Here is a 14,873-nt window from a genome sequence, read left to right as displayed (position 1 = left end):
AGCCTTTTTAGCACCCTCTCTGCATGCTGTTTTTTTTTTTTTTTTCTATCCATGTTAATGAGTGCTAGACACTAACTGCTGCAGACCGGGTAGATACTAGATACTTTAAGTTTAAGTTGTGATGCAAGTGGCTGCTAGCTGCTATTACAGATTGCACCAGCTGTGTCACTGCAGCTAAAATTGAATATTTTGGGCCAATATACTGTAGGCTAATGCTGCTGTATAAAGGCGAACTGTGTTTGGCCCTCTTAGGAACAGCCCACCAAGAAAATCCCTGAACTTCCCGATGGCCAGTCAGCGCCTGGAACAGTCTGACATGAAGTGTTCCAAGTATAAATGCCACAAAATGTTTGATGACATGACTTAGATGGGAGGCAATCAAGGGGATGAGATAGTCATTTGGACAGTTGGTGATGTCAGGTGTCATGACACACAGCGTTCCTGGACAGAGACCCCCATACAGATCCTGAGGCAGCTGTCGGGCTGGAAGAATATGCCAACATGTGCCAATAAAATAATCAAGTCTGAAAAAAGCCTTGTCAAACCTCTCAGTGAATTGGCAAGTCTGTTCGTGACTCCACTTGTTGTGCCCCTACATCAGGGACAGATGTGTCTGGAACCATTATGTTTTAGGGTTTTTTGTCCGTCTGTGCCATTCTCATCAATGCAATATCTCAGGAACATCTCCAGGGAATTTCCTTAAATTTTGGCACAAATGTCCACTTGGACAACCTCATTAGATTATGGTCAAAGTGACGAAGTGATGTCTCAAAACATGTTTTTGGTCAAGAGTTTAAAAGCTAGTTATGACAAAATTTCACACAGACATCACTAATAGGATAAAATTATGAAGTGATGGCATGTTATATCCAGAAGGTCAAAAGGTCAACTTCACTGAGACATCATAATGATCTACAAAATGCTTTTCCAGGCCACTATTCAACATCAGAAATTCGGAACAGAAGGGGAGACATTTGAATTGCTGAACTTGGGTGATTTGTAGCTTCTTTGCAGCAACATCCATATTTGAATCATTGTCTACTGTCATAGCTACATATGAGTCTGGACAGACATGGAAGCAAACTGCAACGCCTGGTTGACGGAGACATACAACTGCGTGTTGGCAATTATAGTTTTGTAAAATATTACATTACCAGCCAAACAGCATTCTTGTTCTTGTACACTATTTATAATTTATGATCATGTTCACTTGACATCACTTACAGGTATGACGCGACACTAATGTGACTGAACCTTTAGTGCTTTTGGCTTTCAAAGTTAAAGAAGGAAACATAGAGAATGTTCTTCTGGCGAAGTGCTCCAACATGCTGAGTATATAGTATATAAAACTGTTTCATTCGTTTCCGTATTCATGTACAGAGACATCCCTTGTGGTCTGGTACCCCAAAGCCATTATAAGCCAGTGAGCTCTTCCCTTGGAAAGCTTCCGGTACATTCTTGTCTGGGCAGCATTAGCCACTAAGCTGCTGGAAAATAAATTTGTTCAGCTGCACACTCACATATGCACGCGCCCTCAAATGGGAATTAAAGCAGGACTGGCCATTTTGAAAATGACAGCCACACTTCATCACACACAGTTAGCATTTGATGAGCAATGCTGGCAGTCTTTCTCTGAGTCAGAAGAGAAAAGCAAACTATCCGCAGTAAAAGTTGCATAAATGAGAGCATAGGCCCACATGAACAGTGAAGAAAAGATGGCTGCTGCTAATGAACAAAGTGTGTCTGTTGAGGTTTGGATGCAGCTTGTTCTGTTCTCTCTCTCTGGCTGTCTCATTTCACATTTATGAGAATCTGTTTTAACTGCTGAAGTAGTTATAATACAGCATTTATGTTTGAGGAAGCAGTGACGCAGTATGACAAGGACCCTCTCACTCCCTCTCTGTCTTACTCTTTCTCTCGAATTGTCAAAGAGTTTATTCATTATGAATTTAGAGAAAGTGGTCTCTCCTCTCCTCCGTCTTCCTATTCCACCATGTCCCTTCACCTCAGGCAAACTCTGTCAATGATACATGAAGCTGTGGACAGATAGGAAGTGTCAGTGAATATGCATCTTTTGAGCAGCATGTCTCACTACGAGGGCACGCTGAATCTTAAGCAGCAACACAACATGACAAACAGAAAATAAGCTGATGGCTCCACTTCAGCTCAGGATTTATCAGGAAACTGAATCATTCATTTTTTTTCCCACTTTTTCCAATTTTGTCTATAAAAAAAATTCAAACGGCCACACACACTGGCAGCGTACACACACACACACACACACATATCCTACTGTATTTCCCAGCACTGCATGTCAAATCATCAAAAGAGCGGCAATTTTACCACATTCGCCACCCTGATAGGCAAATGCTGGCTGATGTACCTTAACTGCTTTTTCAGTCTGTTTGACGCATTCTGAGTGTGCTACAGGCATCATTTGACGTCTGAGACACCCCGCTGGAGTCTGTTACGCTTTAGTCATCGATTTTGAGCAGTAGTGCTGTAAGTCAGTGTTCAAAAATTCCTCAACAGTGTTTTCCCCAGCATAAAGTCTCCTGGAGATATAACCTCTTTCCCCTCAGAGAAGGAAATGAACTGCTTGAAAATTCAACAACTCACAGAATTAGAAAAGCAAAGTGGCTTTAAGTCTACTTCAAATACAGTTCTGTAGTTAGCATAAAGTACACTTAATGCAAGCTTTGAAGTACACTTTTATAAACTTAAAGTGGGCCAATATATATCAAACCAATCCAAATATGTAAACAGATAGTTTATCCCACAGTGTATAAACACATGTGTACTTATTCACAGAAGTATACTTAATGGTGTATATCTGATGTGTTGTTTTTTTTTGTAAGGGGACCAGTAACTCATACTGTGTCTCAAATCTAATACTTCCGTGACTACACATACATGTAGTACACTGTGTACTGTACACTATATACTTACTTGCACAGTGAGTGAATTTTGACAGAGAAGTGTTTTCTCAGATCAAACATGGCTGTTGCGCACTTACTGCGAATGACTATCGTAAGATTTGACAGCTTTTCTTCTTCAGCTCTTTGCAGCTAACATGTTTAAACACCAAATATCACTTATGCCAATAGATCATATAGCGTATGCCACAACGTATGTACCGTAAATGCCTGACGATAACATGTTCTGCTGGTAGCTGGCAAGATAGCTAACATTAGCGTTTGTTATTGTTCGTACTACGGAATCTTTATAGAACTAATAATCCTATCCGACAACAGTGTAGTGGTAGTGAAAAATAACCATGAATAACTTAACTTTACATTTATAAAATGCTTCAGTGTTCACCATGGTCATTTTAAATGTGTTTGTGGTCCTGTTCTTTCTGCTATGTAGCTAACCTGGCTGAGGGAGAGAAGTGTCTGACGTTAGCCTAGCTGTAGCATACACATGTGGCCATTGTGGGAATTTATACTTTTGCGGTGGTGTGTCTGTGTCACTCTGCAGCTACACCCCCAAACCACTAGTCGACAGTCGGGTTTCTATGAAGTGCTGTAAAGTTGAGTTGATTTGAAACACACCCAAAACACACGTTAAATATGGCTTAATAGAGACTCTTTCAAACACAGATACACAAATCAGCTTCATTAAAACTTGCAGCATTCACAGACAAAACACTTTAACTGGACACATTTTCCCCACAAATAAAACATGCTAATGCAATTTGCATGAGCCTATGGCATTTTACATTGTATTAATTAGGTTAGCAGTTAGCGCACATTTCCTCTTCTCATATGAAGCCGGGGACAACAGCAGCATTTCACAAATGTAATGTTACAAAATTCAGCTTCATTACAACTCACAAGGTTGACCAACAAAAGAACTGTCTTACAACATGCTAACGTTATTAGCACAAGCCTATGGCATTTTACATTGTATTCATTAGCCTAGTGACTAGCGGAGATTTCCTCAACCCATATTAAGCCAAATCACACACAAGACTTAAAATGCTCTTTTGTGGAGGCTTTAATGTCTTCACAATTTATTGTTTCGTATCTGTAAATAAAAGCTTTGTTACAGCATAGGCTCTGCGTCAACTTAGAGCCTATGTCATCGATTCGACACAGGAGGATAAATCCCACTTTATGGGAGCACCATCCAGGTACCTACAGTACACTGCATTTTGCCATTCTTCTCAGTTTAAACACACTTATGCACTCAAAATAGCAGACATAAGTACAGAAGTATCTGATTTCAGACACAGCAATTCAGCTATTCAGGTTAATGTTTATTGCTCCAAATTGGACATCTGTTTTGCAAGATAGTACAAGCTACAGATCTACACAGGAAACAGAGGATACAGAGTGAATGAAAGATGACAAGGAGTTTGATGTTGGACAAGAAGGGTCTGATATGGAAAGCATACTGTAGATTGAATTTGAGCTGGATTAGAGTGTGATTAGGGTTTGATATGTTTTGGCAGGATTGTAGAGGAAGCATATTACAAGTGGTAGTCTGGTGATGGACAGTATGTTGAGGTAGTGACAAGTGCAGTCGCTGATTTTTAAGCTTAGAGCGCTGACAAGAAAGACAGCTTCACTGGGTTACAATAGGATGCAGTGAGCGACACAGGAGAATGCTAGGAGAAGAGATGTCCGAAGAGGATAGGGGTGAGTGGTGAGACTATACACCTGTCATCCCATTGTTCGCAGGGAATAACAAATTCATTCATTCATTCATCTTTTAACCGCTTCATCCTCTTGAGGGTCGCGGGGGGGCTGGAGCCTATCCCAGCTGGCATCGGGCGAGAGGCAGGGTACACCCTGGACAGGTCGCCAGACTATCACAGGGCTGACACATAGAGACAAACAACCATTCACGCTCACATTCACATCTACGGACAATTTAGAGTTATCAATTAACCTAATCCCCAATCTGCATGTCTTTGGACTGTGGGAGGAAGCCGGAGTGCCCGGAGAGAACCCACGCTGACACGGGGAGAACATGCAGACTCCGCACAGAAGGGCTCCCGCACCTGGGATCGAACCCGCAACCCTCTTGCTGTGAGACGAGAGTGTTAACCACCACATCACCGTGCCGCCTGCAATAACAAATTGTATGATACAATATTTATGTTGTCCATATTTGTAATAAGGAACCTCTTTTTGCACCTTTGTTGCATGATCATCACTCAGTTTGTACATACAGTCCGGAAACAAGACGAAGCATGCAAAGTATCCACATATAGAGTCAAATATGGAACATCTGTACTGGCACATGTTCACGTGATGAACATTCCTCTCGCTCTCTTTGCTTCTCTGCAACAGAGACACACTTTCCCCCCTGATTGTCTCTAATTAGACACGGATGAAATCCATTTGTCTTGTCTTTGCTCATCTCTTCTCTCCACACACATGTGCACACGTAACGTGCAAACGGCACTCTGCATGCTATTTTTGGGATGTGTTGTGTTTCGAAGTGTGACATCCACATTTAGATGTGGCTCAAATGGAGCAGATATGAGGAACCAAGCTGAAATATATCTTGTACAGTCATGTTAATAGTGAAGTTATGACTTGGTTTCTTGTCAACAGGGCAATTCAAAGAGCTTTATATGAAACAATCAGTAGTGTGCTGGTTGGAGAGATCGTCTTTCAAGAAGCTTAAATGCAGACCATTTCTTTTGTTTGGTTTTCTATCCACGCTATCAGAATAGCTCACTCTGCAAGTTAAAGTCTTACTTTTCCAGAGAAAATGTTTAACATTTGTAGTAAAGTGCTGACTATCAAAAAGTTCTCCATTTCACCTCTTGTCTTAGTGTTGCCATGTTGTTGTTAGAGAAGGATATCCAGGACAGCTGTCCACTGACTGCTACAGTACCTTTTAGTTATTTTGTCTGTGTGAGTGACATAGGATACAGTGACAGCACCATCTCAAACTTTTCTGCGATTGCAGAAACAAGGCCTATTTAGCAGACTCCTTGGAAAATAATGAGAAGCTCTGGTGTCCTTCAGATAATACTACTCTATTCAGCGATATTGTTCAGGGGGTCACATTTTCAGAAAGCTAAGGGCCTAGGGGCCAGACATCTCCCTGGGCTATTGTTCTCAATTTGTATGTACACATGACACAATAGGCCAACACATTCTGAAAACTTTTATTTTGCTATATTGCAAAAATAGCCTCATCATAAACAAAAACAGAAACAAAAACAGACCTTCTTTAAGTAATTACGCCAAGTTCACAGGAATGCTCAAACTGGAATGGACTTGCTGCCACCATTTGAATAGGCCTTTCCTATGTGAATGCATATAAGATAAAATAAGATAGACTTTATTGTTACAAAGGAAATCTGTCTTGGATGCATGCACTACCTGTCATTAAAAGATACAAAAAAGTTTATACATACAGCTCCAACATATATACAGTCCATACACAGGGCTGTCACTATTCACAATCCCACACATTCAGTACCCACAGTACCGTACATGTGCAGACTGCCATCAGCCAACAAATTGCACGCTGCCCATTGCACAACACATCTGTTTTACAGTCATCATAAAAATTACATAGCTGTATAGCTGTGTTGAAAAAAATAAAATAATACACACACACACACACACACACACACACACACACACACACACATATATTGACATGCACATACATACCTACACATATACATAAGCTACAGTTAGCTTACCATCTAGGGCTTTAATTAACAAGGGGACAAAAGACTTTTTAAATATAATAGTAATTTGAGAGTAGTTGTTTTTTGGTGCACTTTTTTCCAGTTCTGCAGTGCATTACTGTGAAGGCTAAAGTTTGGAATTTGAAAATATGACCAGAAGACAAAAAACTTCTCATCTTATGTTAACCCAGCCAAGTCGCCAGAAGAATGTTGACATTGTCTCTTCCTGCAAACCACAGATACAGTACAGGCCAAAAGTTTGGACACACCTTCTCATTCAATGCGTTTTCTTTATTTTCATGACTATTTACATTGTAGATTCTCACTGAAGGCATCAAAACTATGAATGAACACATGTGGAGTTATGTACTTAACAAAAAAAGGTGAAATAACTGAAAACATGTTTTATATTCTAGTTTCTTCAAAATAGCCACCCTTTGCTCTGATTACTGCTTTGCACACTCTTGGCATTCTCTCCATGAGCTTCAAGAGGTAGTCACCTGAAATGGTTTCCACTTCACAGGTGTGCCTTATCAGGGTTAATTAGTGGAATTTCTTGCTTTATCAATGGGGTTGGGACCATCAGTTGTGTTGTGCAGAAGTCAGGTTAATACACAGCCGACAGCCCTATTGGACAACTGTTAAAATTCATATTATGGCAAGAACCAATCAGCTAACTAAAGAAAAATGAGTGGCCATCATTACTTTAAGAAATGAAGGTCAGTCAGTCCGGAAAATTGCAAAAACTTTAAATGTGTCCCCAAGTGGAGTCGCAAAAACCATCAAGCGCTACAACGAAACTGGCGCACATGAGGACCGAGCCAGGAAAGGAAGACCAAGAGTCACCTCTGCTTCTGAGGATACGTTCATCCGAGTCACCAGCCTCAGAAATCGCAAGTTAACAGCAGCTCAGATCAGAGACCAGATGAATGCCACACAGAGTTCTAGCAGCAGACCCATCTCTAGAACAACTGTTAAGAGGAGACTGCGCGAATCAGGCCTTCATGGTCAAATAGCTGCTAGGAAACCACTGCTAAGGAGAGGCAACAAGCAGAAGAGATTTGTTTGGGCCAAGAAACACAAGGAATGGACATTAGACCAGTGGAAATCTGTGCTTTGGTCTGATGAGTCCAAATTTGAGATCTTTGGTTCCAACCGCCGTGTCTTTGTGAGACGCAGAAAAGGTGAACGGATGGATTCCACATGCCTGGTTCCCACTGTGAAGCACGGAGGAGGAGGTGTGATGGTGTGGGGGTGTTTTGCTGGTGACACTGTTGGGGATTTATTCAAAATTGAAGGCACACTGAACCAGCATGGCTACCACAGCATCCTGCAGCGACATGCCATCCCATCCGGTTTTGCGTTTAGTTGGGACGATCATTTATTTTTCAACAGGACAATGACCCCAAACACACCTCCAGGCTGTGTAAGGGCTATTTGACCAAGAAGGAGAGTGATGGAGTGCTGCGGCAGATGACCTGGCCTCCACAGTCACCGGACCTGAACCCAATCGAGATGGTTTGGGGTGAGCTGGACCGCAGAGTGAAGGCAAAGGGGCCAACAAGTGCTAAACACCTCTGGGAACTCCTTCAAGACTGTTGGAAAACCATTTCAGGTGACTACCTCTTGAAGCTCATCGAGAGAATGCCAAGAGTGTGCAAAGCAGTAATCAGAGCAAAGGGTGGCTATTTTGAAGAAACTAGAATATAAAACATGTTTTCAGTTATTTCACCTTTTTTTGTTAAGTACATAACTCCACATGTGTTCATTCATAGTTTTGGCCTGTACTGTATGTTACATTTGTACATTTCATACATATCATATCATTGTTTCTAAAGAGGCTGGACATCTCTGATTACATGTTGACTCTGTCATAGGAAGGTAGTGGAGATGGTGGATGACGTGACAGCTAGGCAAGATGGCTGATGCCAGATCACAGCATTTGCAGCAGCGATTGTGGCTCTAAAACCAAGTGTTTTAAGCTAACACGTGATCTTTTCTTAACCATAATCAAGTGTTGTTTTTTTTTTTTTTTGTACCTAAACATAATCAGACATTAAACACAGCGCTGTTGAAAAGTAAAGAAACATTAAGTTTGAAAACATCCGATACATTATAATGTTAGTATAATGTTCAGGTGTTATATATCTGTCAGAATCATACAATGCCAACATTTATTTTGGTGATTGGGTTGGTTTTCCAGAATCATCTGTTTATCTTTACCTTTTCTAATTTCATCGTAGCCATAAAGTGCAAACATGCAGTCCTCCACCTTCTGTCTATCTTTACCACCATCTTTGTTTCCCTCTATCTCTTCCTGTCTCTCTGTCAGTTGCACACACACACACACACACACACACACACATAGCTCAGGGATGTTATTCATTGCGGCCCGTAGTATAGGATTAATTCCCTCGTCTCTCTTTAAACATTAATGATTTCCCTTTGATGGAGTGGTGTTTGGCTTTATTTTAGCTCACCTTTAACTATTCATAACTGCGTTATATAATGGCAATTATGAATCAGCACAGGAGCCGGTGGAGATAAGAGCCTCACGGAGTCAGTCCTAAGAAGGTACAGCCGAGCATGAAATCCATTCACTGTCGAATTTAATTATGTGCATTTTTACTCCAAAAAATGACGTGTGCTTCACTGAGCATGCAATGGAGCTGGGATAATAATTTAATTTGCAAATAACAGGGCTCTGCACATTTGATTAGTACAAGTGTTTGATGACAGTCTTGAGAACCTTAAAACATTCTGTCATCAATTAACAGGGGAAGAAACTAGGCACTGAAGGAGGTGAAACTGGCAAACACTGAAATCCAGCTCGGCTTAAGTTGATATTCTACTTTATAACTGTCAATCATTACTTTATGCATCACCTGGAAATGTTTCCTCAAGAATACCTTTAGCCAGAGCGAGCGAGCGAGGGAGACAGCAGTCTGCGCAGTGTAATCGACAAGGTTTAAAATAGCCAGTTTAAAGGCCCATTATTTATTAGCACATGATATGATTAGATAAGGCCTGATGAATAGCTTACATGGCTCCCCCCAGGTCTGATGCAGACACATGGTCATTGTTACAGTGTGTGCGTGTGTGTGTGTGTCTTATTAGGTGTGAAAGACATGGCCCTTAACATCCTGCTCTTTGATAGGGTTTGATTCAGTGCTTTGATTTGCGACGGAGCAATTTCTAAAAATAGCATGTAGAGGAAGAGAGAGAAAGAAAGACAGAGAAAGAGAGAGATAGAGGGAGAGACCGACTGCTTTGCTCTCCAGAGAGTTAGTTGCATTTACGAGTTACGTTTTTAATACATCACATTTTTCCAATCCCCCTTTTCACTCTCACACCTCTGTCTCTCCCCGATTCCATCTGTCTTCATTTCCCCTCCTTCACCAAATCCCTTCTTACCCCCCCTCTCTCTTTCTCTCTCCCCCCCTCTCTTCTGCGCACACATTGCCACGCGCGTTATTATCGAGCTGGGGGAGAAGCTGGGACTGCAGCAACAACACAGACAAGAAACAGAACAAGAAGATAGGAGAAAAGAAGCACTGACACATCCCGAAAAACGGACACGGGGGGGCAAAAAAAAAAAAAAAAAAAAAGATCACATATGGTCACACTGGATTAACAGCCTGTCTCTATTTGTGCTGCACACGTGCTCTGTCAGTGTGTGGATGAACTGTGCCATTCTTTGCCATACTCTGGGACACACACCAATATTAACCCACTCATACAAGCAAGCACACTACGCGTCCAGATGCCTGTGTCTAAGGTAATGTATTGTTATCTCTTTGTGCTGGTATGAAGGTCAAACTGTGAGCTCTCTCTGGAGACCTTTGGTGGCTTCTTTAGAGTTGAGATCACTGTTACTGTGTTTGTGTGTGTGCCTGCTTATTAGTAAAAATGTGTGAATTTGACTGTGTTTTGGGTGTGTGTTAGTAGCACTATTTGCATGCTTCCTCACAGCTGCTCTGCGAATGCTGTCCTTGGTGAAGTCACAACTATTTTTACATTACTCGCATTTATATAACCAGATATTTCATACTGCGCTGCAATTGTTTCTTTTGACATTGCCTGGAAGTTTTTTTTTGTCTGTTTGCTTTGCTCTGATAAGCATTGATATTTTCTCACTCTTTGCTGAAATACCAATTCAAGCACTGGTCATTTCAATTTTGTGCAGGATTGAGACAGGAATTTGGGAGAAATCTGGCAAATTTATCCAGTGTGATTCATTCTTAACTGAACTGAGGCTCATGTATTTCCAGGGAATTTTAACACTTGGCGATCTCTGGGTGCCTTATTTTTTCTGTGTATTTATACATAAAATTATATTATTGAAGATGCAACTACAGCTGTTAATGTTTTTTCCCCCTCGCAGTATTGAACTGTTACTTGCTGTTTATGACACCATCTTGTTTTGTGTCGGACATTTACCTCTTTAAGAGTATTATCAGTGATGGACAGTTGTTGACCCAAACAACCGTGTACAAAGACAGCAGGTGTGTGTGTGTGTGTGTGTGTGTGTGTGTGTGTGTGTGTGTGTGTGTGTGTGTGTGTCATGCCTTTCATTGTCAAATGTTCCTTGTCACACTGAGGAGATAAAAAACGTCTCTCCTGAGTAGCATTGACAGGCTCTTGAGATAACCGAGTGAGAGAAAGGTTAGAGAACAGAAAGACAGAGAGAGACAGACAGAGAGAGTACCATGTGGTTCAATTAACCACTTAGGTGCAGCAGGTACATTTGCTTATCTAACAAGGTGAACTAGACAGGTTTCCATTTAGATGAAGTGCAAATTTTAATCAAATTTCCAAGAAATCTGCAAAAGAAAACACTGTTCTGCAGATATTAAGATTGCACAGTCAGGCGATCACAAACATGATGGAACTATGGCATTTCGGTTTCATGTGTTGTGCTCCACGCAGATCTGATGATTTTATCTGCCTCTTCCATGTGTCAAGTACATCATGTCATGATTTATTATTGATTTTATAGACATACCAACTTTTACACCTCAGACAAGTGTAAAACCTTTTTTGTGTCCTTTTTTTCTCTCTTTTTTTTTTTAACGATAAGATACGATGCGATATGATTAGATACGTTATGATATGATACCATATGATAAGATGCAATGTACTTTATTGTTCTCGTAAGGAAATTAGTCTTGGACAGGAGCTGCACAAATATTCCTGCCTTACAGTCCAGAAGAAATTAAACAAGGGATGGACAATATGATGAGGTATTTTTGTAATAACGATATTCTTGAGGATATGACAAATTAGTAAATATATATACAACAGAATAAGTGATATAGTTTAGTTTAGTATACTCTTACAACAGTTTTCCTTCAAATAGTCAGTAAAAACTAAACAAAAATTATCTTTCATTTCTTTAGTTTGTAAACAACAACAGTAACTCAGAGTGAGATTCAGATTCTGTATACAATATACAAAATAAAATCAATCACTAATTACACATTTAAACAGCTCCCAAATACAAAAAAAAATACCCTGGGATCCATATATATAAATCAACAGGCCATTTCTTTCCCTTTTTATCAAAATCCTTAATGATTGAGTCGTTTTTTTTGACCACCTGGACCGTAATGCTCTGCCATTTCTCCTCTAATCATCAATGGTTTGTCGAGCCGCCAGTGTCGAAGGTTTGATCAGTTGATGACACCAACTCCCGCGGGCGCATGGCGAGAGAGAATGGGGAGGATCCGCTGAATGAGTTCCCTCTGCAGTGAGGTCAACTTGCGGTAACTCGCTAAAAGAGCCTGAGTCCGGGGCTGTTCATAAAACATTCAGGATGCCTAAGCCTAATGACGCCACAGTTTATTCCACACTACTGAAGCTGCTCCTCTTTTTGAAACCACCGCAGAGTCGCTAATTATTTTGCTTTCAGCCATGTTTGTTGTTGCAGTGGGTAACAGTATGATGTCAGTATGTCAACAAGTCTAAATATCGTGAATATCAGGATATGAATTTTTCATATGATATTAAAAAATATCCCACATTGCACATCAGCCACTCATGTATTGCACGTAAAACCAGCACACAACAGAGCACTGTAAACAAAACACAACACAACCGCTAAGCATCAGGTGACATTATTTAAAACCTGAAGTTGGCACAAAGTAATTTTTAAATTTTTTTACATTTCCACTGATTTATGGATTTTAAAATTTGCCAGTCACCTTTGAAATAGCCTTTTTTGGCTTGTACTTTATTTGTTGTTTTATTTTAGAACTTTGAGTGCAGACATAGTGTTTATATTGATTGATAGTGACTGAGGACCTACTTCTGCACCTCTCCTGCATTAACAAGGCACTTTAGGACTGGACATCCTTTGGAAGAGTGCAGCCAAAATGTGTCTTGAGTTTTAAAAACACTTTAATAGTCAGAGTTGGCGTTGAACACTTCCTGGTCCTGTTTACTTCTTCTTTTATTGAATTTCCTCATCTAAATTATTTCTGTACTTAGCCAAAGTTATTGTCCAGCTGCTTATTTAAAAGCACCATTAAACAATGCTGCTTTGAGAGCTTTGGTTGTCTTATTGGTTGGTTTCCTCTCAGTAACTTCTGGAAATGTAAATGCCTGTATGGAACAACCGTAGAAGCCACGCTGCTGAACTCAGAAGCTGCCATTAGCCGGGCTTAAATGAAAGCAGGCTAACATTTTCCAGCTCTCTTGCAGGGTTCATGAAGTCCATCCAGGTCTTTGCCTCTTTGAGGCATTGTGTGAATACAAATGGTGCATTGAGGACATCCAAGTCAAGGATATTATGGCAGGCTGTGACTCAGTCAATTTCAGAAGGCAAACATGTCTATATATAGCCACATAATACATACTGATTATACAGTGACCTAGACAACAACAATTAAAAAGTAACGGAACCATAGCTAATGATGAATTGCAATTGAGCAATATGGAACATTCAAAGCTTTATAAATGTACATATGAAGTTCGATGTCTTGCTCATGTGTACTATGTGAGGAACTTCGTCTCACAGACATGCGCTAAATCTTTTTAATGTCCAAATACAAATGAGTAAGAGCCAGAAATGAGGAATTTCTAAAGAACTGAATTTAATAATGTGTCCACAAAACCAGGTAGTATAGTGATGTAGTGATGTTGTCCACACTGACAGTTTGCGATGACCCACAGATGACCTCTCAGTGTTAATGGCTGCTAATAAAACACCATTATATAGAGATAATGTTAAACATTGTGAGCATTTCCTTTTAAGATAGGCGGTTTTTACAATGTGGCATTGTTCCTGCTTCATATGTGACTTCGTAGCTACATTCTGCGTGTCGGAAACATATATGTGTATATTTAAACTTGAACCGCACAGGTTTGTGTGTGTTTACAATGAGTATGTGTCCATTGTGTGCTTTGTGCATCCTGTGGGACCTGGTGTAGTGCCTTAATGTCTTCACAAAGAAATAAAGGGCGGGGGTGTGTGTGAGGTGGGGTGTTGTGCAGGCACAAATGGCTACATGTGTGAGACAATATTTACAGACACACATCTGCAATCATGGAGACCAGTTAGTATGTTTGGTGGACAAACGCAGCACGCACATACATGCATATGCTTCTCTGTGAGCTCTCAGTGCTCATTTGTCTCTTCTCATTATCGCAATCTCCTCCCTCTCTCTCCTTTCCTCTCCCTCTTTCCTTCTCACTTGTTTGTGCAGCTTGGGAGTCTACCTTCTTAGCCTCTTGGGCATTCTCTCTCTCTTTCTCTCTCTCTCTCTCTCTCTCTCTCTCTCTCTCTCTCTCCCCCCCCTTCTTTCTCTCTCACTGTGTATGCACAGTTCAGTTGGCCTAGCCCACACGAACAGAATCACACACACCAACCCAGCTACCCAGCCACAAACACTCACACAACAGTTTGACAGAGGAAGTAGGCCACTTTAATGGGGATGTGTGGAGTGCCTGTGTCTGCCTTTAGTGGACTGTAACCTGGAACTGCTTCCACTTGCCAGGTAGGGTTTATATACCATCACTTTATTTCTCATTTATGGAAAACATCTTATGTTTTTGAAGAGGTTTCATGCAAATTGATTTTATGCTTCTTTTCGCCTTGGCTTTGGGGGAAAGAAGATTTTTAAGAGTATTCATGTCGTTAGTTTGAGCTGATATTGTTGTGCTGCTGGGGGGCAGGGAGTGGTTTAGTCATATGGGGATGGAAAGAAGA

General features: G+C 40.7%; 1 protein-coding gene across 5 annotated transcripts in view; it reads left to right on the top strand.

Moving 5' to 3' along the window:
- rgs3a (regulator of G protein signaling 3a) overlaps positions 1–14,873 on the top strand; it is a 194,823-nt gene that overhangs the window by 117,759 nt on the left and 62,191 nt on the right. The window contains exon 1 of one of the 5 annotated variants that reach the window (XM_049604585.1): positions 10,120–10,442. The exons of 3 other annotated variants lie outside the window; for them this stretch is intronic. In XM_049604585.1, the coding sequence (XP_049460542.1) occupies positions 10,428–10,442 (15 nt within the window). In that variant the 5' untranslated portion in view covers positions 10,120–10,427. Of the gene's footprint in view, positions 1–10,119; positions 10,443–14,526; positions 14,662–14,873 lie in introns of those variants that run through there. One more of the 5 variants, XM_049604587.1, reaches the window with a different exon arrangement.

This window comes from Epinephelus fuscoguttatus, linkage group LG18 (genome assembly GCF_011397635.1).
Source record: "Epinephelus fuscoguttatus linkage group LG18, E.fuscoguttatus.final_Chr_v1".
Taxonomy (NCBI): Eukaryota; Metazoa; Chordata; class Actinopteri; order Perciformes; family Serranidae; genus Epinephelus; species Epinephelus fuscoguttatus.
Note: the sequence above shows the minus strand (reverse complement) of the source record. Positions and strands in the feature narration are given on the sequence as shown.